Source organism: Ursus americanus, chromosome 2 (assembly GCF_024610735.1).
Source record: "Ursus americanus isolate L20-20 chromosome 2, mUrsAme1.1.p, whole genome shotgun sequence".
Lineage (NCBI taxonomy): Eukaryota > Metazoa > Chordata > Mammalia > Carnivora > Ursidae > Ursus > Ursus americanus.
In genome coordinates this window covers 37059772-37085128 of record NC_142128.1, presented here as the reverse complement: position 1 = coordinate 37085128, position 25357 = coordinate 37059772, and the positions used below count along the sequence as shown (strand labels likewise).

General features: G+C 53.7%; 1 protein-coding gene across 6 annotated transcripts in view; it reads right to left on the bottom strand.

Moving 5' to 3' along the window:
- The window catches only part of SRL (sarcalumenin), a 36693-nt gene that overhangs the window by 5737 nt on the left and 5599 nt on the right, over positions 1 to 25357 (bottom strand). For 2 of the 6 annotated variants that reach the window (XM_045784333.2, XM_045784331.2), the window contains exons 2-4: positions 5626 to 6663; positions 3830 to 3931; positions 2922 to 3017 (exon numbers count right to left, since the gene is read on the bottom strand). In XM_045784333.2, the coding sequence (XP_045640289.1) occupies positions 2922 to 3017; positions 3830 to 3931; positions 5626 to 6663 (1236 nt within the window). The remainder of the gene's footprint in view (positions 1 to 2921; positions 3018 to 3829; positions 3932 to 5625; positions 6664 to 25357) is intronic. The other 4 variants (XM_045784335.2, XM_045784334.2, XM_045784332.2 and 1 more) reach the window with 3 other exon arrangements.

Below are 25357 nucleotides of genomic sequence, written 5' to 3'. Positions count from 1 at the left end.
GCCTCCTGGTCTGTATCTGCAGGACGGTTCATAAGAAGGGGAGAAGGGAGCTACCACAGGGGGAGAAGTTCAAACTCTGCTACCTGGGGGCGCCTGGCTGGCTCAGTCGGTCGAGTTTGTAACTCTTGACCTTGGGGTTGTGAGTTCGAGCCCCACATTGGATGCAGAGATTACTTAAAAATAAAATCTTTTTAAAAAAATTAAAGAAAGAAAAAAACCTCTGCTATCTGGATTAGTAATAGGAAAAAAAAGACATGAAAGAGGCTCACACAATCTTAGACATCCTGGACGGGGGCCCCCTGACATCCTACCTCAGGCTCATCCTGACCCTGGGCTCCAGGCCAGTCTCAAATTAGCCTCCAGAGACCATGACCTATTTGCCAGGCCCCAGGACCGAGCGCTGACTAGGCAGCGAGAGTACCCTGGCTGAGCCACACTAGTCGGGGTCCCTAGGAAAGGAAAGCAGAATCCTCCAGTGTTTTCAACACCGGGGGGGGCGGGGAGGGGATGCGGCCACGGGCTGCTGACTCGTCATCTCTGAGCCACAGCACAGGAGCCAGCCCAGCGTCACATACACCTCAAGTTCTCCAACCTCTCTGTCTCCCTGAGCCCGGCACAGAGGCCTTGCACAGTACACACTTTTTTTTTTTCCTATTTTTTTCCATTTTGATGTATTTAATTTCTTGGTTCAAAAATCAGAAGTATAGGGGAGCCTGGGTGGTGCAGTCATTAAGCGTCTGCCTTTGGCTCAGGGCGTGATCCCGGGCGTTCTGGGATCAAGCCCTACATCAGGCTTCTCCGCTAGGAGCATGCTTCTTCCTCTCCCACTCCCCCTGCTTGTGCTCCCTCTCTCGCTGGCTGTCTCTCTCTGTCAAATAAATAAATAAAATCTTAAAAAAAAAATCAGAAGGATTAGAAGGTATAGAGTGAAAGTCTCCCACCCCTTCCCCAGTCTGTCTAGGCCATAACCCCCACTACATTTTCTTTCAGGCATTTTAATGCATGCAGTCTAAGCATTAGGAGCCAATGTCACATTCTCCATCTTTTTTCTACAAAGAGGAGTACACTATTCCTCTTGTTTTGCACCTTGCTTCTGGAGGTGCTGGTTTTCTTTCTCTAAGGTAAAACTTAGTCCCAGAAGACCAAGACAGCGTCTCGTAAGTGGCAGGCACATATATAATTGCCTGAAATTGATACCATGGCCCTGCCCCATTCCTCCCTGCCTGCAAACATACACAATGAATCGTTCGCATCTCTGGATGTCAATCCCTGGCTCGAGGACAAGAAGGGATAGGCAGACTGAGGGGGTGTCAGGAGTCCCCAGTTAAAGCCACAGAGATCCTACAGACAGTGTCTTTTACCCAGGCCCAGGACACACTAGGGCAACTGGACCTTCCAGCTCCTGCTGAGACTAACCAGAACCAGGCCCTCTGGGGGCTGCTGTTTCGGCTGTCTGCAGCAGGGGGCGATACTGGCATGTGCAGGAGGCCACAGGTAAGACACAGGGAGGCTGCCCGAAGGGAGGGCAACAGCGGAATCCCTGGCACTGGGACAGGTGAGGGGAGAGAAGTCAAGCCCAGAAAGTGGCATCAGGAGCCAGGAGCGCCCTCCCCGCAGAGCACCATGAGCAGCTCCAGGGCCAAGCCACTGGGTCTGCGGCTGCGAGGGAAGGCCAATGTGGAGGACAGGAAAGCCACAGAAGACTGCCACCTCACACATCCCCTGGGAAGCCCGAGAGGATGATTTGCTCTTAGGCTTGGAAGAGGCTGTAGGGGAAGTCATGGAAAAGGACATTCTCCCAGACAAAGAGCCGAGAGTTCCAGCTCCTGGTTCCAGCTGTGTGATCCTGGGAAACACAGCATTTCCCTGCGTACCAGGTTCCTCTTCTGTGAAGTAGGAATAATGGATTCCCTAAATACCTTACCCACTTTAGAGCCATCGAGAGCATCACATGAGAGAATATAGAAATTGGCAGTTCACACCCAAAGACGTGTAACACCACTCACCGTTCAGATACCATTGTGAAAGTTTTCAGAGACGAACGACTTGGGAAAAGGGCACGACTGCGGGGGAACTAGACTCTCACAGACCATTATCCTGGCTACAAACTGGTCTGACCTAAGGCCACTTGGCAGCAACTATGAAAATGTTTAACTTCACTGTTCCATTTTGAAACATTTGTCCTACAAATATATCTGCACGGAATACCTAACAATTAGAGCCATGTTTGTAACATTTTTGGAACCGAACATGGCAAATGCCCTGTTGACCGTCAGTTGAACAGTGATTACCCAGCGTGGTGCGTTCAGAGGCTCAGAAAGGGCGAAGTGGGGCTGCACACACGCAGCCGTGTGTTGTCATACCATCGGGTAAAACACAAACAGAAAAGGACACGCTTGTGTATGCTCATGGGCACAGAGCAAATGTCTGGAAGTATTTGAAGGAAACTATTTAACAGGGAATCTCAGGAAATGGAAGTGGAGATGCTGGAAATCAAGAGGCGGATTTTTATTTTTCAATTTGTACTGTTTTCCACTACTTCTTTTTTTTTTCCTTTGGCAAGAAGTATCCCTTGTTTTTATTATTCCGAAAATCAATTTTTAAAAGAATCCAGACCCAAGGAAAGCCGACCGAAGAAGTGATAAGGAGAAAAAAAAAGGATTCCAGGCCAATTAGGGGACTTAACACATGATCCCTTCCCAGTCAGGGGACCCTCAGCACAGAGAGATGGAAACTGGCTACTCCTGGAAACCACAACTGTACTACTGAAGCATGAAGTGATCTCCACAAAACCCTGTGCAGACTGGGGCACCCGTGCGGGGAAGGATGATCATATGACCAAGGAAAGCTCAGCTCCACGTGTTCTCATGCCCACCACTCACAAAGTGCAAGAGGGCACGGGCATCAGCCACAAGGAGTACCTGTGATCTCATGCTGCCGAAGCTCGTTGTATTTGTAAGACTGCTCCAGGGGCTTGATGGATGAGTGGTAGATCTTTCGAAGCCGCTGCAGCACCACTGGGGGCAGAGAAGGGTGAAGGGAGAGGGTGAAGGGAGAGAGTCCGACTCCCTCTGCAGGGCAGCTCCAGCCCAGGCCGGTGGGGAGCAGGGCCCCCTCTGGCAGCCTCACTCACTGCGGACTGCCATATATTAGCATTCCTGGAGGGAGCTGGTTCACATCCCAACCCTCAGAAAACGTTAACCAAAAGGCATTCCCTCCCACCCTCAAAACCTCCTGCACTATTTTTTTTTAAAACCTGATCCTTTTCTCCCTCTAGGGAGAAGCAACTCACAGGGTAAGGCTGGGAGCCCGCAGGATGTGAGACCCAGAAGCAGGAACTGGGGCCCCAGGCCAGGCTGTCTAGACCCGACCCTCCCACTGCTCCCCTCTAGCTATGTGCCCCGTGCAAACCGTGGCTGCTCTGAGCTCCAGCTAGCTCATCAATGAAGAGGAGACATGAGCCCCACTGAAAGCCTTGGGTTATTCTGAGGATGAAGTGCCAGAAATAAAAGGGCTTTATAAACTGTAAAAACCAAAGCAGATGGGATGAACTCTCATTAGCAAGCCTCCCCAGCCACCGCATGAAGGCTGGCACCGGGCCCCAGGCGGCAGCACTGGGATTTGTCCTCAACCCTGGCCCTGTTCCCTCTGCTTGGATTGCCTCTCCTCCTTCCCTGCCAATCCAGAACCTCCACCCAGGCCTTGGACGCTGCTCTGTGAGCCTCTTCCAGGGAGCCCACCATCTCCAGGGCTCTCAGCCCTGGGGACCCACTGGCCTCAGAGCCCAGCCCTGGACCCAGCCCCAGTCCCAGGTCCTTCCTATGGTTACCAGAGTAATCATCCACTGGCTTGTCCTCATTCAGCATCAAAGTTTTCTCAATGTGGGAGCGGTCCCTCATCGGGGCTTCTTCACTCACATCCTCCACCTCTTCTGGGGAGAGAAGCAGAGAGCAGGGTTAGGGCAAGCTAAGAGCCGGGCTTTGCTCTTTGCAGGAAAGGGCATAAGGAAGTGCTGCAGGAAGGCTTGCCAGGTTCAACTGAACCAACGAGTTCCGTCTCAAGGAGGGACTCTGAAAACCTGAACTCAGTTTCTGCTAAACTCCATGATCCATTTCACGTATTCAACAAATACTGACTGAGCACCTACCACACGTCAGGCACTGAGCTCCATGCTGGGAATGCGGGGTGCCCAAAACAGACATAGCTCCTGCCCTCAGGGAGTCTTGCTACAGTCTCATGGGGAGAGGGAGAGAAATCATCTTGAAAGTAAGGTAATAATTACAGTCAGCATCGTGGCTAGGGCAGCAAAGATTCCAGAAGCTATGAGAGCCTAAGATGTGTGCCTAGGAAGTCTCAGCAGGGGAGTCACAAACCCTCCTTGTGAGCTGAGATCCGAGAGGAAGGGAGGAGCTAAGCAGGTAAAGATGGGGCAGGAGACAGGAGTGGTTTATAGGAGTCTGCCTTACTTCCTAGGAGCACTGGCAGCCAGGGAGGGGCTCTAAGCAAACAACTGACCCGACAAAATGAGCATTTTATCAGGATCACACAGGCTGCTGTGGGACTTGGGTGGGAGGAGCTGCGGCTGGGCGTCTTGGGTGGGGGTGGGTGAGACAACCCTAACTTCTGACTAAGCGGGAGATGCCCCGGTGACCCCCTGCAGGTTCCCGGGGAGGGGTGCCTATACTGTAGGCCTACCAGGTGGGATTGGACTTGGGCGTGAGGGGCAGGGGAGACCAGTCCCACAAGCGATGGGAGCAGAGAGGAATCACTGTGCCTTGTGCAGCACCTCAGGACTGATTCTCCACCAAGATCCGCCAGGGCAGCCCAACCCCAAACACAGCACAGAGGGGACAGGGGAAAAGGGGAGCCACCAGCTGACCAGCTGACTGCAGGCCCTCCCTCTTGTGGAGGGTGCAAGTACCCAACAAGCAGGATGGAAATGAAATCCTGCAAGGAAATCTGTGGAGGAGCCATGCTGGAAAGTGATGACTGAGCCCAGGCCCTCCATCCTGAAAGCCGCTCTTGGTCCAGGCCAGCATATTCACATGCGACATGGTGGGGCACCAGCCATCCCTAGGATGCATTACATCTCCAGTGTCAGCACCCCCCCTCCCCTGCACCCCTTCCCCCAATCCTGCAGGACCTCAGTGTCCCAGCCAGCCTGAGATTTCTTATCACCATCCTGACCCCAGTCCCCAACCACCCCACTGGACGCGGCCTAGTCTTCAAGAGGAGACCCCAGGGAGCTCCGGAACACACCCTACCCGCATGCCTACCACCACAGGGGGCCTCAAAACCTGCCACTGTGTCCCGTGTCCTTCAGGTTAAGGTACTGGTCCACATTAAAGTAGACTGAGGGACCCTAACAGGGAGGCTCCGGAGGGCCTCACTCTGAAGTGACTGGGTTATTCTGGGCCCCACTGGTCCCTCCGAACAGGCTTTAGTGGCTCAGCTGGAAGGCACCTCATGGACCAGGCATCCTGGCCAGGGCCTCCACCCAGCAAACCCGGAGCTGGCTGGGGTTTCTCCCGCCCCACCCTGTCCCTGCCTATGCCCCCACACACATGTCTTCCAGGGAGACTGTAGCCACCCAAGGGGCTGGGAACAATCGTGGGGATCCCCTACCCTGAGGCCCCTCCTTAGGCTCCTCTGCTTCATCCCCCTCGGGCCCTGTATTCAATTCCTCAGTGCTCAGCTGGGTCCCCTCATCTCCAGGGCTCTCGGTTCCTGCTGCTTCCTGGGGCTCCCCAGCTTCCTCTGAGCCATCCCCTGCTTCTTCTGAACTCTCCCCGTCGCCACTGTCCTCCTCAGATTCTTCGGATGCAGCTCCTTCCTCCTCGCCTCCACTGTGGTCACCGCTCTCTTCTTCAGAGGAGGCCTCGTCCAGGCCCTCCTCAGTTAGCCCTGGTGCCTGGGCCTCGGGGGGCTGGCCCTCCTGGGTGCCCCCTGCCTCAAAGCTCTGTGCATGGCCGGTCTCCGAGGCTGGGCTGGTGCTGGGCTCCCCCTGGTCCTCAGCCCCCTCCTTGGTTGCTGTGTCCGTGTCCAAGACTCCATCTGGCACTTCTGGCCCCCGATCAGGCCCTGGGCTGTCCTCCTGTCGTGTCTCAGGGGCGTGGACTTCTGTGACCTCCATGCCAGGAGAGGCCCCCAAGCCTTCCGGCTGTGCAGTCCCTCCTGCTACCCCCTGCACGGGGTGGTCCCCTAGGACCTCCTCCACTTCCTCAGGGACCACACCACTCCCAGCCTGCCCTTCAGCCTCCCCGGCAGCCCCCTCCTGTCCTGGGTCCTCTCCCAACCCCAGCTCTTCCCCAGGCCCGCCCTCCCCTTCTGTTGGAAGGGTGCTGGCTCCCGGTGGGCCCTCTTCTTCCTCCCCAGGTCCCGCAGGATCCCCGGGGGCAGCTGACTCTGAGGCTGAGGCATTGGAGAGGCTGGCTTCGGGACCAGAGCCCGGGCCTGCGCCGGCGGGGGCCCCAGCAGCTGTCTGCTCCGAGCTCTCAGCCTCCCTGCCATCCGGGGAGTGAAGGAGCAGGGTCTTCTCTCGAGGGGCCGCCTCCGCATAAAGCGCCCTTTCCTTCTCCTCTAGACTTGCTTCTCCAGCAGAGAAATGATTCTCCAACAAATTGCCAACATCTTCTGTGCCACCCGAAGCGGAAACTTGCAGTTCTAAATGATTAGAACACCATTGGTCAGTTTCACAGGGTTGGCACTCACTCCGCTTCTCTAAAGAGTCTAACGCAACCTAGCTCCTGTCCTCCGAAAGTGAGGTGTGGACCTCCCTCCCTGGTCTTCATAGCTGCCCTCTGAGGCAAGCAGAGAAGGCATTATTCAGCCTCCCTCCCAAGACCTGGAAGCTCGGGCGTTATCACCCGTTGTCCATCCCTGGGGCAGTGAGCAGCTGAGCCGCCCCGAGATCCCCACCCCCGGACCTGACTCTTCAGTCTCCACTGGGTCCTGATCACCACCCAGGGAGGGAAACTCAAGGATCTCTTCCAGCCCTTCCTCAACCTTGCGGCAGGCACGTGCAGCCAGGCTCACTGGGAGATCTTTCCAAGATAGGACAGATGCTTGGGCATTCCACCCCCTTGTCAGTTCCTAGAGTCATTAACTGACATGCTTTTTATACTGCTATCAGCAAAGGAGTGAAAACAGGTGGGTACAGGCCAGATCATCTCAGGTTACACGGCAAGTACTTAGGGGATTACTTGTGGCTCTCGGCATTATTAAGTCACACATCCAACTCTGTCCCCTTAAGGGCAGGCATTTGCTGGCCTTGCTAGCTTAAATTAGAGGGGACATGGCCTAAAGAGGAGATACCCAAAACAGGCAGGGCCAGAGCTTCCCGGTGGCCTTAGCCAACCCCTTCCTGAGGGGATCCCCTTCTAAGGGCCCATGGCTTTATCAGGAGAGCTAAGGGCACACAGAGAGCAGAGCAGGAGAGAGTGAGGTGGGGGCCTAGTCTGTGCCAGAGAACTCTGTCAGGAGATAAGTGGGATTTATGGGCAAAATGGGGTCAGGAGAAAGGATTGGGTCTATCCCTTCTGTCCCCTTCCAGCCAGGCTGGGACCCATTTAAGGAGGAAGCTCCAGGAGGGGGACGAGGGAAGACTGTCCCCTGCCTTGGGGTAGCTGAGACAGCCCTGCGGACTCCCTTGACTCACAAAGATGCTTTCTGGGGAAGCGGCATCCCACCTCTGCTGGGGACAGCCATCTCTACCTCCCACAAAGAAAAGCCACATCTTGGGGTGCCCCTCTTGCCTCACGGTACCCACCCATCTGGTTCCCTGAAAGCTGGGGCAGCCTCCAGGGGCCAAGAGCAAATATTTTCTCATTAACCCCCAGAGCAGAAACCTGCTATCAAATCCAGAAGGAGGAAATCTGGGTCCCTGTAATTATAAAGAAGCCTCTTACACTGATAGGCCACTTTCACATTCATGACCTCAGCTGACCTTCTTGGTTACCATCAGACACATTTCAGAAGGTCTAGAGAAAGTCTTTGACTTGCCTAAGACAGCAGGTGGCTAATGAGTGAGGAACTCAGAACTGTCTACTCCTCGTCCAGGCCTCCTGCACCAACCTGTGTTTAGGGGTGCATGGGGGAACCCCTTCTCACTGGGACCTTGCCCCTCTCTGCACACACCTTCTCTCCACATCAGACTGCAAGAATCAAGGCTTTCATAATCCTCCCTGTGTTCCCCAGGCCTGGGACCCTGCCCAGCCCACCGAAAGTGCCATGGAGAGGTCTGCAGTGACATGTATGAACAATAAGAATTTCTGGCCCCTCCAGGGGAGAGCTGGGTTACCCATTAGAATTTTCTTTCCTTATCTTCTAATTCTTCTGCTTACATCTCCATCCCCCCGACCCCCTGGAGAAAAATCTATGGCAGGAACTTGGTTTAACCCAGAGACTGACAGTCTCTGAGCAGCAAGATACATGTAATACATCTCCTATGAGATACATCTGTACAACCAGTCAGTGCGCCAGGCTATGCATAAGCATTTTATGTAAATAAGACATGAACTGATCTTACTCAATTTACTTCATCTCACTTGCTTCTGGAAGACAAGTCTCACTCTTCTCCCCATTTTTACAGCTGAGAGGACTGAAATCTGAGACACTGAATGCTTTGCCCGGCACACAGCTGATAACTGGCTGAAGCCATTTAACTACAGAGCAGCAAAGGAGGCCGTCTGGCCCTAAAGCGGGGTGTTACCCCATGCTACTCAGAGTGAGGTCTGGGCCCCCGCAGAACCAACATCACCCAGGAGCTTGGAGAGATGCAAACTCTTGGGCCCCAGCTCAGACCCACTGAATCAGAATGTGCATTTTCACAAGATGCCCCAGTGATTCATTTCCACATTAGTTGGAGAAGCACAGGTCTCTGCCACCTGATAAAATGCCTCTGACCCAGGTTCGGGGCACTGGCTGCACATTGGAATCACCCAGTTCTTGCTGCCACTCCTCCCCTCTCCTCAGAGGCTCTGATTGAATTAGGATGTATCCTCAGTATCAGGACTTTAACAACAACAACAACAACAAAATCTTGGGTAATTCTACCATGCAGCCCAAGTTGCAAACCACTGATAAACCAAGTAATCCTGAGCCCTGAGGCCAAGGCTTCTGCTCCTGGCCCCTCCTGACTCATGTGCCCACTGGGGGCTCCCAAGTTGGATGAGTCCCCAAGGCTTGGCATGCACCCATGGAACAGCAATGGTCCAGGTTCTCTGGTGAATCTAGCCCTTTCCACAGGCCTCTGTTGTCCTCTACTATTGATGATGATGATGGTAGGGATGGTGGTGATGATGACAGTGGGGATGGTGGTGGAGTAGTGGTGATGGTGATGATGATGATGGTGATGATGGGGGGGATGGTGGTGGTGGGGATCATGGGTAGAACATACTCTGGGTCTGACCACCTGTGGTGTTTTCTGATATTCTCAGAACACCCTCTGTCCCTGGTAAGGTGAAAGGGCGACATAATCCCAAGGGAGATGAGGACCCCAGACTTCATTGTGAACTTCACATTGTTGTGTATTTCTACTCCTGGGCCCTAGACAGGAATTCAGGTATGTGCGTGTGTGTGGACATCCATACCCTTCCCTGGTTTTTATGATTTAGTGTCAAGCTGTCACTGACCTGCTAAGCAATTTAGAGCAAAAAAGACCAAGGGTGACGCCTTCATACCCTGTGACCTTCCTTCCCAGGCTAAAAATTACTCTGAAGGGAAATCTCTCAATGAAACAAGCTGTGCCATTGGGCCTGGTATCCCCTCCGGGAGGCAGTCAGAAGCTTCAAGAGCCTCTGATTAAATTCAGTTCAATTCCAGGAAATCAAATCCAGTGTCTTCCCTCCCTCCCTGATCTCCCCAGCATCTAGCTGAAGCCCCACAGTGGCCCCCGGACACCCTGAATGAGTTGAGAGCCTGGTAAGATGAGTCTTGGTCCACCCCAGGACGCACAGTGCTGTACTGTATGTGCCGCTGCCAAGGGAGCCTCCCGGCCCAGACAGGCCTGGGTGCTTACATCACGGTCCATGAATAGCAAGCCCCCAGCTCAACCCCCACAGACCACGGGAAGGCCCAAGCGCCAGGCAGAGCATGGTATAAACCCGTTCTGCTTTCTCCCCCGACACCACCTCTGCCGTCCTCGGAGTCAGCCTTTCAGCAGCTTGCCCCATCCGCAGCCCCAACAGGGGCTCCAGGCTCAGTTCCTCTCTCTACCACCAACCAAACACCTGATTTTCCGCAGCTCCTAACCCGTTCCAAAGCACTTTCCACATGGTCTCAGAACTGTGGAGTCACCAGAGGCCTTGCCGAGTCCAACTGCAGAGGGAGAAGCTCTGGCCAGGGAGCTCTAGAGACTTTCCCAAGGTCAGGGCAGGGTTGGGGCAGAGCCCAGGTTCACGGCTCTTAGCCCAGAGTTTGTTCTGCCCCCACGTAGCTTGCACACCATGTCCCATGAAGGTTAGGGCTCCGTTGATGTGCCTCGGAGGCGTGGGAAGATGAAGGAGCTGGGGTTTGGCCACCCCTTTATCTCCTGCCAGCTGCTTCCCTTGGGTCTGTCCCTCCCAGAGACAGGATAGGGGGCCTAAGGATGGGGGTGACGGTCACTGCTCCTGCCTCTCCTGTCTTGTCACTAAAAATTCCACTAACCTCCTCTTGATCATTTTCCCCAAAAGCCCAAGGAGCCCCGACTACATCATCTGCTGACTTTGCTGACCAACATACGCCAGGCACTGAGCTGGGTGATGTCTCGCCTTCACGCAGAACGCCACGCGCCCAAAGCAGTGGGGCAGTGCTCTGAGACACGGGAAGCAAGGACTATTAACCTCTGAGGAAGCGGACACAGGAAAGTCAAGCTGTTTGCCCAACAAGCATTCCAGGAATGGGCTAGAGCTCGGGCCAAGAAATAAAGTGGAGCTCCCGGGCCACGTGCAGGCGGTACCCGAGACCTGTGGGGCTTTCCAAGCACGGACGCCCAGTCCAAGGGCGGGTCAGTGTGGAGCTGCGTGTTTCAGAAGGTGAGGCTAAGGAGCACCAAAGCTTGAGAGCCACTGCTCTGAGCCACCTCAGCGCCAGGCGTCAGGGAGTCCGCGTGGAAGCTGGAGATCGGGAAAAGAAAGCTCGGAACCCAAGATTTTGTTTGGCTGACCTGTTTTGAGCCCACTTCTAGGTGTTGAATTTATTGTGTCTCCACGGAACAGAAGGTAAACTCAATCCCACCTGTCCAAGACTCCTTGGCACACGTTTCTAAGGCTCTGCCAAGGTTATCCTCCACGTGTCTTCTCATCCATTTGGAACTACAGAGTCCCAGTCACACACAGGTAAAATACCTTTGACAGTCACTCATACACAGTTATGCAGATGAGTCATCCGTAATAAAGCCCCAGGGGGACAATCACTTTCCAGTTCTAGCCCTGGACACATCTGTACCCAGGAGTCAGGAACACCAGTCTTGCATCCAGCGGGTCCCACGCCTTTCACCGGGCTGTCCTTCATCCAAATACTCAGACAGCTCATCGGCCATGCCTCAAGTGCAGCTGAGAGCCCTTCAGAAAGACAGTTTATACAGCCAGAGCAGCAGACCCCTTCCGCATCCTAGATCTTGTCTCTGAACACTCCTGGACTGGGCCAATGGTCAGCAGCCTCTTTGGGTGTCCCATTTTTTTCTTGACCTTATTTACAAGAGTAAATGTTCACCACTCAGGGCCCCTTGTTCTTTCTCTTCTTGGATGAGCCTTCAGGCAGCTTTGCAGATGCCCACGCTGAGGACCCTAGAAGGGAAGTGTCCACATCCTCCCAGAACCCCGAGACCCTCTCTCTCACCATTCTGTTGGCCTTTAGCTCTCTCTCCCTGGACAATGGACCCAGGGCACAGTGGGCGAGGCAGCCATCCTCAGAAGATTCTTTGGCCTCCCGGGCAAGCTCCTAAAGTCAAGGTTAATCCCACCAGAACAGCTAGTCCCCAGCTGCACTCTAGCCCCAAAACAATTCACCCAAGGGATAGGACGCAATGACAAGGGCACCAATCAGAGAGAACCATGGGATTAGGAGTCAAAAGGGACCCCCTCACAGACCAGACCAAGTGGTTTGATTTCACTGATCGGGAGCCTAAAACTCTGAGGAGTGGCTGCCCCGAGGCCACGGGACTGGTTAAACCAATCAGCCACAGGCTCGTTCTAGAAGCTAGCTCTCCACCAACTGAGTCTCATCGGCTTTCCCAGCACCAGGCCACCAACCCCCAGAAAGGAGAGGGGGTGAGCCAGCTTCTCAGTCTACCCTCTTCCTTCTCCCTTTAAAAAGGATTAAGACTTTGGGGTGCCTGGGTGGCACAGCGGTTAAGCGTCTGCCTTCGGCTCAGGGCGTGATCCCGGCATTCTGGGATCGAGCCCCACATCAGGCTCCTCCGCTATGAGCCTGCTTCTTCCTCTCCCACTCCCCCTGCTTGTGTTCCCGCTCTCGCTGGCTGTCTCTATCTCTGTCAAATAAATAAATAAAATCTTTAAAAAAAAAAAAAAAGACTTCAAGACAATTGTTTTTAACCCATAAAGTCCAGAGAATTGACAGGAGAACTCCACACCCCCTTCCCCATCCCTAATTCCTGGGAATTCTTGCTTTGGGAGCTACGGAGAGAAATCACCCACAATCCCACAACCACCATGTATGCACGTTCTTGTTGCTGATGCCCGGAGGACTCACAGATGCGATGAGTGCTCACTTTTGAAAGGCAAATACCTCGGGAAGAAATAAAACCCGAAGTCCTCACCCCTCAGTGTGACTCAATTATTAAAGGGATAGCCTGTGGAAAATCCAGTTTTCCCGGAGATCAGCCCGGCCTGAAGTGAAAAGAAATCCTTGCAGGAGTCATTGGACAATACTTCCTCCATTCAGAGGGGCTGAGCTGGGCAGGAGAGGGAGGGCAGGAGGGAGAGGTGCACGTCAGGTCCCAAAACAGGTGGCTGCCACCCTCCACCTCCCACCTCCCCACCCAAAGACATGGCATGCCTCCCTGGAGTCTGGAGGATGACCTCTGGGAGGGCTGATGATTGAGTTTTGGTCACCAGGCAGGGAGAGATCTACTGGGAGCCAAAGGAGTGTGGCTCCCTGAGGTCCCGGTCAGAGGGCTGCCCTGAGTTCCAGTCAGAGCCACCTGGGCTTGGAAGTGGGGAGAACAGTGACTCACCAGACCCACCACAGCCCCAAGGAAAGGAAGCAGGGTGAAGTCCACTTGATTCTCCAGCTTGGGAAATGGATCTGACACCTTCCCCAGCCTGGGCTGGGACCACATCTCGGGGCTTCCCTCTGCCACCAGACCCAGACCCAGACTGGTCTCTGAATGGAATCAGAAGTCAGGAGAGTTCCTCCGTGTCTCACTAACTGGCAATGTGACCTTGGTCCTCACTCCCCCTGCACCAATTCCATTCATCCATAAAATACCTCCTTTGCCATCCCCTTCCAAGTATTTAAAGCATCGGTTGATGTTTAAAAGCATCCTGCAACTATGAGAAACAAACTGAGGGCTACAGAGGGGAGGGGGGTGGGGGAATGGGATAGACCGGTGATGGGTAGTAAGGAGGGCACATATTGCATGGTGCACTGGGTGTTATACACAACTAATGAATCATCGAGCCTTACATCGAAAACCGGGGATGTACTGTATGGTGACTAACATAATATAATAAAAAATCATTATTAATAAATAAAAAAAAATAAAAAAAAATAAAAGCATCCTGCAATGTCAGATATAATAATACTAATTTCCTAGAAGAGCAAAGATGCCAGGCCAAATCCCAAGTTCACTGAGTGGGCCAAAACAGAACAAGCTTTGGACAGGAGCCAAGCTGGCTCACCTTTACTCCACTCATTCCAACCCTCTGTTTCTGGGGGGTCAGTCCTTCTGCCTGGGGCTTCTTCTCCCAATACTTCCTCAACTTCCTCGGATGACGAGTTGTGGGCATGCTGGGGGTAAACTGACTTTTTCCATGAGGTTCCAGCTGGCCTGGGACCGGAATGGGCCTCAGCTGTCAACAATCCTGGGGCCCAGATCTCGTCCTGCTGAGCCCCATGTTGACTCCTGTGGTGACTGACCCCCACTTCCAGTCAGCCCTGACTCACCCAGAAACTGTTGAGGCAATGAACAGTTTCCTCTCTGCCCCCAACCTCCCAGACTCCTTCTATCCACCACTGAAGGGAGGTGACCCTGCATGTTGCCTCCAGCACAAATGCACCCTCAGGAGGACGCCTAAGCAGATCCACTTGTGGGCTGCGTGTGTCTGAGAATGGGTGAGAGGCTCTGCCTGGAGGAAGAGCAACTAAGGGCCCTTCTCAGCTCTCACAAGTGGCAACACAGACGGAGAGGCCACCACAGTGCCAGCGTGTCCTCGTTGTCCTTGGAATAAGTGAGCAAAGCAGGGAGCAAAGCAGTAAGCCCTTCAAAATGACTCAGGCCTTGAGAAAGTAGCTTTGACCGCGCCACAGATAGAGCGAGAGTGGCTCTAGCTCCGGCTTGAGTGGCACTTTGCTTGTCCTGCTCGGCTGAAATCAGAGCTCATGTTTTTGCAACTTTGAAGGGCTTCGCATGTGGGTCTGTGCGATCACAGGCAGCCCCTCTTCGCCCCCGTGAGCAGTGCCTGGCCTCGCCCACACGTGCTCAGCAGTGAGGTGTCCTTAGCAGATCCCACCTGCAGCCGCCAAGGAGACCAGAGAAGCTGTTTGCCCCCAAGTCTGCTCCGAGGTGGTTATGAAGGAAGCTCAAGCCGAGGGCAGAGGTTAGAGCAGCAGTAACACGGATATTCTGCCCCGTGTATTGCCCTGTGTGCTCCAGCCCAAAGACCCTTCCAACAAAACTGCTATCCAGATGCCAAGAGGCAGATCTTTCCACCTTCTCTCCCAAACGGCTTCACCAAGTTCACAACAGATGGGCTCCACTCCTAGGTCCTCGCGCTCATGGCCCCAAGCCTCATCTTGTTTTGGTTATTTTTGCATTAGAGCTTTGTAGCACTGGAAGGAAACTTAGAAATTAACTAGCCCAACTCACTCATTTCACAGAGAAAGCAAACGACCGAGCCTGCTGGAAACCGCCTACTGAGCTGGGAGCAAAGATGGACATAAGCACAAACTCCCTGGGCCCCTCACCCTCTCCCTGAGACCCAGCACTCTTGGGATCGCCCAGTCCTTCCTCCAGTTGTTCCTATATAAGGCATAGCCTCCCAAGGAGCGCCAGCTGAGGGCTCTGATGTCAGTTTGGGTACCCAAGCACAGATCTCAATGGAGACTTTGGGAAGGACTGGGGTAAGGTTCAAGCTCCAGGAGGCCATGTGCACCCGGCCCAGCCCCACATTCCCCATGACTCCGGCTGCTCTGCTGTCACGGAGAGGAGAATGCAGGGAGGGGCTCACTGTCCTGTCACCAGGGGATAAAGGTCAGCTGGTTCCACAAAAGCTACATGAGATCAGCTCCTAGCTTCTGAGTTCAGGACTGCAGAGGCCAAAAAAAAACCAGCCAAAAGAGCCTTCCAGAGTCTGAGTCACAAGGGAAAAGGAAGAAGACCTCTGTCCGCTCGCTGCTCCACAGATGGTACAAACTCACAAAGCCTCTTGAGCAAATCCATCCATTACCCTCAGTTAGCACTTCAGAGCTTGGAACACCACAGGCAAAGAATATCCAGGCGGCTCTGTGGTAGAACGTTCTAGAAATCCCATGTCTCCCCTGGGAGCAGGCTTCCCGGTTTGCATTCTCAAGTGGCCTAGCCCACTGAACCTCAGACACGTGGGCCATTCTTTCTCGGTGAGAGGTGGCTCTGTCCCTCCCTCAGACTTCCCCCTCTGGACATCCCCACCCCCGGGGAAAAATCATTTTACACAATTAAACTCAAGAGTGGCTTCCTTCTTGGTGGCGTTAGTGTCACCAAGGGCCGGAGCTCTCCTCTTGTCTCTTCAAACTCTGAAACCGAACAAGGCCCTTGTCACCCAGAGCTTTCCTTTCCTTCAGCAGCCTGGTGACTAGGCAGGTCAGGGCGGGTGGAATTCTAGTTCCCACGGGGCTCCCCTGGGGAGAGGAAGGTCAAAGCCAAGGGCAGGCCAGAGGGCGGGGCAAGAGCAAGTGAACATTCTGCACTCACTGTCCCCAGGATGACCCTTCCTGATCAACACCAAGGGCCCCACGCAGGCTCCACCAGGCCACCTCAGAAGAGCTCCAGCCAGCGGCCTGCCTGCCAGCCAGCCGCGCAGCACCAGGGCTCCAAAGCCCCGCACCGAAGCCTGTTCCTACAGCTGCTGCAACAAAGCACAACCTGGGCAGCTTGAAGCAGCAGAAATGATTTGATTCCCGGTCGGGGAAGCCTTTCTAATCACTGTACTGTATACCTGAAACTAAACCAAGGAAGGAAGGAAGGAAGGAAGGAAGCAAGCAAGCAAGCAAGCAAGGTAGGAAGGAGAGTAGGAGGGAAGGAGGGAGGGAGGGAGGAAATGTATTGTCCCACAATTCTGGAGGCCAGGGTCCAAAATCAGGGTGTCGGCAGGGCCGTGCTCCCACCAACGGCACTAGGGGAGGCTCCTTCCTGCCTCTTCCAGCTTCTGGTGGCTCCCGGCAGTCCCTGGCTCGTCCATGTGTGTCTCCAACCTCTACCTCCATGGCACACGGCCTTCTCCCTGTATCACTATTCTGCATCTCTTCTCCTTCATGTCTAAGGGCACCAGTCAGATTAACTCACTACATCTGCAAGGAACCTATTTCCAAATAAAGCCACATTTGGAGGTACTAGGAGTTAGGACTTCAACCTACCTTTTTGGAAGACACAATCCAACCCATAAGAGGTCCCGACAGCCACACCGCCGCCTGCCTGGAACGCCCTCCCGCCTCTCCTCAGGTCCGGCCGCACCTGCTCCCTCTTGCCAGCCTACATCCTGCTGCCTCCCTGATGTCCTCTGCTTCTCACCCCTCCAGGCCACATGGGTCCCCTCACTGACCTCAACTGATTCAGCGTCCATGACCATCCACACTGAGCCAAGTGACAGCCCCTGCCCCGTGTGGCTGTGACCTTCAGGGGGCCATGCATGCATCCGATCTTCCCTCCTCGACTGTCACTGATTCTAGGGCAAGAGGTAGACCCGAAGCCTCTTCATGTCCCCCCAGGGCCAGAGAAAGCCCTGAGCACCAGACTCACACAACCAGCACCTGCAGAGTTCTCTGAGAAATCGCTTTCAGCTCCCGTGCCTTTCCAACCAGTCTCCCTGAGCGCCAGCCTCACTGTTGTCCATTCCCCCCTCGCCTGGACTTGGCTAATTCCAGCTCACCCCTGGGAGGCCTCCCCAGGCCCCTCAGTACCAAGGTGCTTCTGCTCTGTGTTCCTACAGCACTTGTCACCCTATGTGGCAGCCTTTTAAAATTTGTCCCCATGGATGGTAAGGCCCCTGGGGCCAGGGCCTACAGTGTGTCCCCAGTGGGACTGCAGGTGTCCAGCATGGGCCTGGCAGATACCCAGCACAGCAAACAACTGTTGGATGCCCTGAGAGCACCAGACAGTAATGAGTCTCCTCCCTGGGTCAGCCCTTTGCAAGACGGGGCTCAAGGCCATTTGCAAAAGGATCATAGAGGAGCTTAGTTAAAAGACCCATTCCTGGGCCATTCCTCAAACACACTGAATCACACTCCGCATGATGCCCATCGGCTCTGGGGACATTAGGGTCTGGGGTCTAGCTGGCCTTGCAACCCTGCTGGGGGATGTTCCCTGGAGAAGAGCACAAAGAAGCAGATGTGGCTGGCGAGGGGAGGCCCTCGCAGAAGCGGCCTGTGAAATGGGAACCTGGTGCTCAGGCACAGCTGCCCAGTTCCAGGAGCAGCTGTGGGACCCTGGGCCTCTCAGGAAGGGAGAGAAAGACAGACGGACACAGTGAGGGGCCAGAGTTGCTCTCCTAATCAGCAGTGGAGACCTGAGCAAGTATTTCAACTGTTCTGTGCCTGTTTCATCAGTAATAAGGTGGGAAAAAAATACCAGCCTGCCCACCTCCAGATTTGTGGTACCTTCACTCTGCAGCTGTCACTGGAGCGCCTACTATGTGCCAGATGGCGGGAGGCTCAAATGACACCTGCTAGAGTTCTGAAAGCCATGTAATACTAGAAAAGTGTAAGGTATTTCTAGGGGCGCCTGGCTGGCTCAGTCAGTGGAGCACATGACTCTTGGTCTTGGGGTCATAAGTTCAAGCCCCATGTTGGGCATAGAGAGGACTTAAAAACAAAAACTTAAAAAAAAAAAAAAAAAAGGAAACGTGTAAGGTATTTCTAATATTAAGACAAAATCTCCCAGGGCGCCTGGGTGGCTCAGTCAGTTTAGCATCTACCTTCAGCTCAGGTCATGATCTCAGGGTCCTGGGATCAAGCCCCACGTCAGGCACCCTGCTCAGCTGGGAGCCTGCTTCTCCCTCTCCTTCTGCTCCTCCCATCCCTCCACTTGGGCGCACACACACAGGTGCTCTCTCAAATAAACAAATAAAATCTTAAAAAAAAAAAAAAAAAGACAAAATCTCCCAAAACACACCTCCACACAAGAATGTGTGTATCAGGAGCGGCTGGGTGGGTCAGTAGGTTAAGCTTGATTTTGGCTCTGATCCTGATCTCACAGTTGTGGGATCAAGCCCCATGTCTAGCTCCATGCTCAGCAAAGAATGTGCTTGAGATTCTCTCTCTCCCTCTCCCTCTGCCCCTCCTGCTTATGTATCTCCTCTCTCTCTTTCAAATAAATAAATCTTAAAAGAAAAAAAAAGGGGCACCTGGGTGGCTCAGTCATTAGGCATCTGCCTTCAGCTCAGGGCGTGATCCCAGCGTCCTGGGATCGAGCCCCTCAGCCAGCTCCGTACTCCGCTAGGAGCCTGCTTCTTCCTCTCCCACTCCCCCTGCTTGTGTTCCCTCTCTCGCTGGCTGTCTCTCTCTCTGTCAAAGAAATAAATAAAATCTTTAAAAAGCAAAAGAAAAAAAAAAAGATTGTGTACATCAATGTTCACAGAAGCATTACTCACAAGAGTCAAAGTGTGGAAACAACTCAAATGTCCATCAACTGATGAATGGATAAACAAAATGTGGCCTATCGATGAAGTATTATTCAATGAATATTATTATTATTCTTCAATGAATATGCTTTCCTTGTTATTTGGTGGCATAAGAAGGAATGAGGTCGACACCTGCTACAAGGTGGGTGAACCGTGGAGACATGATGCTCGGTGAGAGAAGTCGGACGCAAGAGGCCATACACCATGTGATTCCATTTATATGAAAGTCCAGAACAGGGAAATGCACAGAGATAGAAAACAGATTAGAGGTGGCCGGGGCCACAGGGGCAGCTTGTGGGGAGTGAAGACTGACAAGGACACAGCTTCCTTTTGGGGGGTGATAAAAAAATGTTCTAAAATTGACTTGCTGATGGCTGCACGTATCTGTGAATACACTAAAAACTACTGACTGGCACTCCTCAAAGAGGCATACTATACATATTTGAATTATATCTCAACAAAACTATTTTAAAAAAAAAGATAAAGTGTTTTTGGTTCTTTTCTTTCTCCAAAACCTTAGCTAAACCTGTTGTCTGCCTTCAAAATCTATCCTCCGTCTAATCTTTTCTCCCACCGCCAGCCTGTCATCTCTCACCTGAGTTGTGAAACAGCCCCTCCCTGGGCTCCATGCCCTCTCTTTGCCACACGTGCTCCCCCCTCTGCACACGCTCCATGGCTCCCTCCTCCACACAGGCTTGCTTTGCCGGGAGCAAGTGCACCAGGCCTCCTGCCCCCCTGCGCTCACTGTGCTTTCTGCTGGGAACGCTCTCCCCACACGGACGCCTGGCTCTCCACTCCTCCCCTAACACTTGGCTCCTTGTCACCTTCTCAGCCAGGCCTTCTCCTGCTACCCTGGTGACATTGTCTCCTGACTAGCCTTCTTCCTCCCCAAGCTAGTCTTTTTCTCCACTGCACCTAAAATCATTCCAAAAAACTAAATAACTTACTTATTTGGTTTCCTTATCATAGATTTTGTATTCTAGCACCTTGGACATCCATTGGATGAGTGGATGGATGGACGGACGGACGGATGATGGTGGCAAAATGTAAGGCCTTCCCTCCACTCAGTGGCAGAGAGCTCCAAAAGAGAGGAGATTTGAGACTGGGATTCAGAACCAGAGAAGTACCTGTGGGTCAAGTCTTTTAACTCAGGCCTACTTTTTTGTGATCAGAGGACTGTAGAAGTAGCTGCCTTATCAGCTCAGAAGGTTGTTGTGGTAACCATGAACTGGATTCCTGAATTAAAGACCTCCCCTTCAACACATGGCATCTAATTAGCGGAGGAGGTGGGAGAGAACTCGCCTCGTGACAGCAGTCTCAGGGGCAGATAGGGATGGGGACCCCAGGAGCTCCTTGAAAGGTAGGGCATTTGGGGTTGGTCGCTGCAGGAGCCAAGGCAAGTGGTCAGGAGGATGGGACAAGGCAGACAGAAGAGACAGAGCGAGGAATGCCAGGCTAGGAGACCAGATGGCATTCACCAGTAAGCTTTTCTAGAAAAGCCAACAGACCCTGGAGACCTGTCCCCATCCCTGCTCTCCTCCAGAACCAGGACAAACCACAGAAAGAGAAACAGAGGTACAGCCACCAGCTTCCAGAGCTGCCTCTGGGCTAGGGACCCCTAAGTCTGCTGTGAGGAGACCCAGATACCCGCCCATTTAGCTGGGCGCTCATGCCGCTGGCGAGGAGGGGGCAGAAAGGGAGAAAGAAAGGCTTGCATCCCGCCACAGGATGCAAGCCTCTCACTGACACTGGCAGAGGACACAGCTGGAAGTTCTCTTTCCAAGGGGCTCCCTCAGGGGGTGGGGAGGCACCTCCGTGTCCTGCTCATTCTCCCGCTGCAGCAGGGACGGGGACTGTGAGGGGCTAGGCACGGGCACACATGCAGGAGAGCTGAGCCTAACGCTGACAGGCCTGAGTCGCTGGCTTCTTGGCCTGTGGCTCTCTCCATCACAGAATCAGCCAAGAACCAGAGCCCCCAGTCCCCAGCACAGGCCCATGCCATCGGCTCCGTACCCGAGCACACCCAACAGGGAGCTGGAGAACTCCCCCCACCAGCCACCCCAACACCACGGCTAGGCTGGGCAGCCTCATGGAACTGCCTGCCCCCGGCCAGCTGTCCGTCCACCCATTCAACAGGCCTATGCTGGGTATGTCACAAATCAGCTGCTGGGGCAATCGTGTGGGCCATGGGGCCAAAGAGAGGGCTAAGAAAACAGGTGCCATTTGTGCCCAGCAGAGGACTACCAGCTAGGAGACAGACGGGAACTACACGTTCAGAGCCAGCAACTACTCAACTGTCGGGTCCAAGGCTAAGGAGCCAGAGAGGTTGAAGAGGGCCCCCTCCCCCCATCCACATCCAGCAGGAACCTTGGAAGGGGACGTTATTTGGCAACAGGGTCTGTGCAGATGTAATTAAGATGAGACTATACTGCATTAGGGTGGGCCCTAAGTCCAATGACTGGTGTCCTTACAAGAAGAGGAGAGGACACACGGACACACAGAGAAGAGGCCACATGACGACACAGAGGCAGAGCATGGAGAGATGCGTCTACAAGCCAAGGAACGGCAAGGACTTCCTGGATCTACCAGAAGCTGGAAGAGGCAGGAAGGAGCCTCCCATGGAGCCTTCAGAGGGAGCAGGGCCCTGCCAACCCCTCCAGGTCTAACTTCAGCCTCCAGAACTATGAGAGGTTAAATTTCTGTTGTTTGAAGCCACCCGGTTTGTGGCCCCAGAAAACTGACACAGGAACAGCACTGAAGCCCGGCTCTACAGGATCTTCCCAACCCCTCTCTCACTAAGCTGGTGGTGCTTCCACCAGCCCCACGGCCCCAGGCCCCGTCCCACCTGCTCCCCTTCTCTGCACACTCAGGCTACTTATTTTTAGCCCCTGATTACATCTGCCTTGTATGGTTCCCTACTCCTGTCATGAGCGGGGACTCTCTCCTGGTTGGTAAGCTCTCTGAGGACAGAGAATCCAAAGGATATTAACAGCCCTGAGAAGGGGCAGAGATGTGGATGGATTCCCTTGATTGTTCATGTTTCATGATATTTGAGGAAACCGGTGGCAGTGACAGCCTGTAATTACTGCCATAGTCCTTTCAACCTTAAAAAGTAGCTGATATCAAAAAACATGTTAAGCATCCGATAGCCATGTTTAAAATTTAGTCACAAACAACCCCATGCTGTAAATAGGGCAAGTATTATTAACCCATTTTATGAGCAAAAAGACAGGTGCAAAATGGGAAGGGGCTTGGTGGCAAATTTGTGGCAAAGCCCGTGCTTGTTCTGTGTTCCAGGCCCTGTGGACTCGCCGTGCCCCCCCCATCCCACCCCAGGCTGGCTGCTCTGCAACCTGTGTGGGCGGCCTCAGGTGACAGGGCTCCAGGTGAAGAGGCTGCTGGCCTAACGACCAACTCAGGAAGGAAACTGAGGCAGGAAAAGTCAGAAGAAAAATGGATTTGCCCCTGGGCTTCTATCCCTCTCACGGCCTGGACACAGGCTCAGTCCTGAGGCCAGGATGGGTTTCCCAGGCCATGCCAAGGGCTATGACCCTTCTTCAATCTTTCCAGACCCCCTCCTAGTGTCTTGACCTCCTGGGATAAGCTAGAGAAATAAATGGTCTTCTACCAGCTGACATACAGAGTAGGAGGAAATGCAGGGAAAAAAACAAAAGAGACCAACAAAGTGGACAGAAGCCCCTCCGGGGGGTGCAGGTACACAGGGCCAGCAGCTGTGGGACCAGGTGCACTTGGAGACACGGTTTCCAAGGCAACAGGTTTGTCAAGTCTATACCTATTGCCGTCTAGGGAAAATTCTATGGGGAACAACCTAGCTGAGGTCCTAACTGAATGGCCACTTGGAAGAGGACCAGGGGCCGCTGTTTTGGCGGTGAGCTGGTGGGGGGTAGGGAACAAGGAGGGGGCTCCCAAACCCCAGGGATCTCCCCTAGCCTGATTCTGGGCTGAGCTCCCAACACAACCCACTTCCTCGGTCCCAGAACTCCAGGCCAGACTTTGCCTGCACCTGTTTGAGCTCAGAATGCAGTCCCTGCTCTAGAAGGATCCAAAAATATCTGAGAGGGAGAAGGGGAGGGGCTAGAGTATGCTGAGGGCCAGAGAGAGCCACCTGGCTCAGCATTCCAGGCCCTTCACCCACCAGGGTGGTCTGATCACCCCCAACAGGAGCCCCACAGCCCGAGTCAGAGCTGGGCTCCTCCCACCCCACCAGTGCGATGCTCTGAGCCTCCCCACTCCTGGTTCTGATCACCTTCCTCCTCTGCCTGCACAAATCGTCTGCTCATTCATCTGACACCGTTAAGTGCTTTCCATGAACCAAGCGAACCAAGCGCCGTGCTAGGCCCTGCTGATGCAGAGGCGAGCAAGTTAAACAAACACACAGCCCCTGTCCTCCTGGAGCTGACAGTCCAGTAACTGCCCCTTTCTCCCAGTTCAGCTGAAACCCTGCCCCTCCATGAGTCCAGCCGACCTTCCAGCCCTCCTCTGAACTCCAACCAGAGCTGCCAGGGGAAGGGTGGGGGGGTTAGTTACATTTTCTCTCCGTGCGTGCCATCGCCCCAAATAGAAGTCAGCTCCTGGGGGCAGAGACATGGCCTGTTCCTGTCTGAGTAGTGTGGCTGGCCAGGGCTGAGGGGTGAGAGCAGCCTGGCCTCGGGGCTGGAAAGCTGGCTTTTCAGAGGACAGTCCCCAATGGCCCACCTTTCCCGCCTCCCTCCAGTGTGTTCCTCCTCTCAGTTGCCACTGTGGACCCCACATCCCTTTTGTTTGCTGAAGTTTTTATTTTCAAGGGCACTTAATTAACGTCTTGTTGTTAGTATCTGGTGCACAGTACAGCGCTCCTACACTCGCACACGTCACCCGGCGCTTGTCACGACAGGTGCGTTCCTTCCTCCCCATCACCTGCTTTACCCCCCCACACACGCATCTCCCCTCTGGTGCCACCAGTTTATTCTATAGAGTTAAGAGTCTGTGTCTTGCTTTGTCTCTCTTTCTCTTATTTTTTCCTTTTGCTCGTTTGTTTCTTACATTCCACATGAGTGAAATCACATGGTATTTGTTTTTCTCTGGCTGACTTATTTCTCTTAGCATAATACCCTCTAACTCCATCCATGTCGCTGCAAATGGCAAGATTTCATTCTTTTTCATGGCTGAAAAATATTCCAGCATGTGTGTGTGTGTATACACACACACACACACACACACACACACACACATACACATACAACCACTATTTTATGAATTCACCTGTTAATGGACACTCGGGCTGCCTCCCTACCTTGGCTACTGTAGATAATGCTGCTGTAAACATCAGGGAGCATGTATCCCTCTGACTTTGCATACTTGTATTCTCCGGCTGAATACCCAGCAGTGTGATTGCTGGATTATAAGCTAGTTGCATTTTTACATCACTTGCTGACCACATACTGCCCCTCACCCCTAATCATGAATTCATTCTGTTCCCAACCCATAGTGGGTACCCCAGGGTGGGCCCTGTCTCCCCTTTTTCCAGGACTCTGCACTGGGCCCTCCTTCTCCCCAGGGCTAGCCATGCAGCCCACACCCACTCTGTGCCCTGTAGCACTCAGAGTTGACAGTGAATGAGAGGGTCAGTGCTGTCGAGGTTGTAAAAGACAAGGACCCCTGGGGGGAGTGTCCACCTAGCATGGAAGAAGAAAAGCCTTTTCTCATTGAGTAACAGCCTTGCACGGAAGCTGGGGAGCCTGCCTCAGCTAGGCCAACGTTCCACCTGAAATCCTTCTGGGCCCCAGGATTTGGAACAGAAGGAGCAGCAGTGACTGTTTTCATGTGGCTCTGATGACACAGTCCCAGGGAAGACAGGCTCCTAGGGTGGCACCAGCCAGGAGCTGCCCAGACACACCATGGTCTCCTGGCCTTCAGAATCGGACACTCCCGCCCTCAGGGCAGTGTGGGGCAACCTCCTCTCCACACAGCTAGGGAGAAGCTGGAGGGCTCGGAGAGAAGGCTGTTGCAGGGCCTGGCTGGGGGTGTGAATGGCTGACCTCCTAACAGCTCGTGAGCTTTCAGAGGCAGGAAACGTTCCGCTGCCGGAACCCCCAACCCTGAGACCAGGCCATTCAGGAAAGGCTGCCTGGGAGCCCTCTGTCAGGGAGGGTGAGGAAGTGACAGGGATAGACAGGTTTCTCCCTGGGACCCTGACTCTGAACAACCACCTTCAGGGCTGGAGAGTATGCGGCCGAAACCAAAGGGGACGGGACTTCCCTGATTCCAAAATGAGCCCTGCTGATGGGCGTAGCAAAGTCCTTCCAGCCAGGAAAACACCC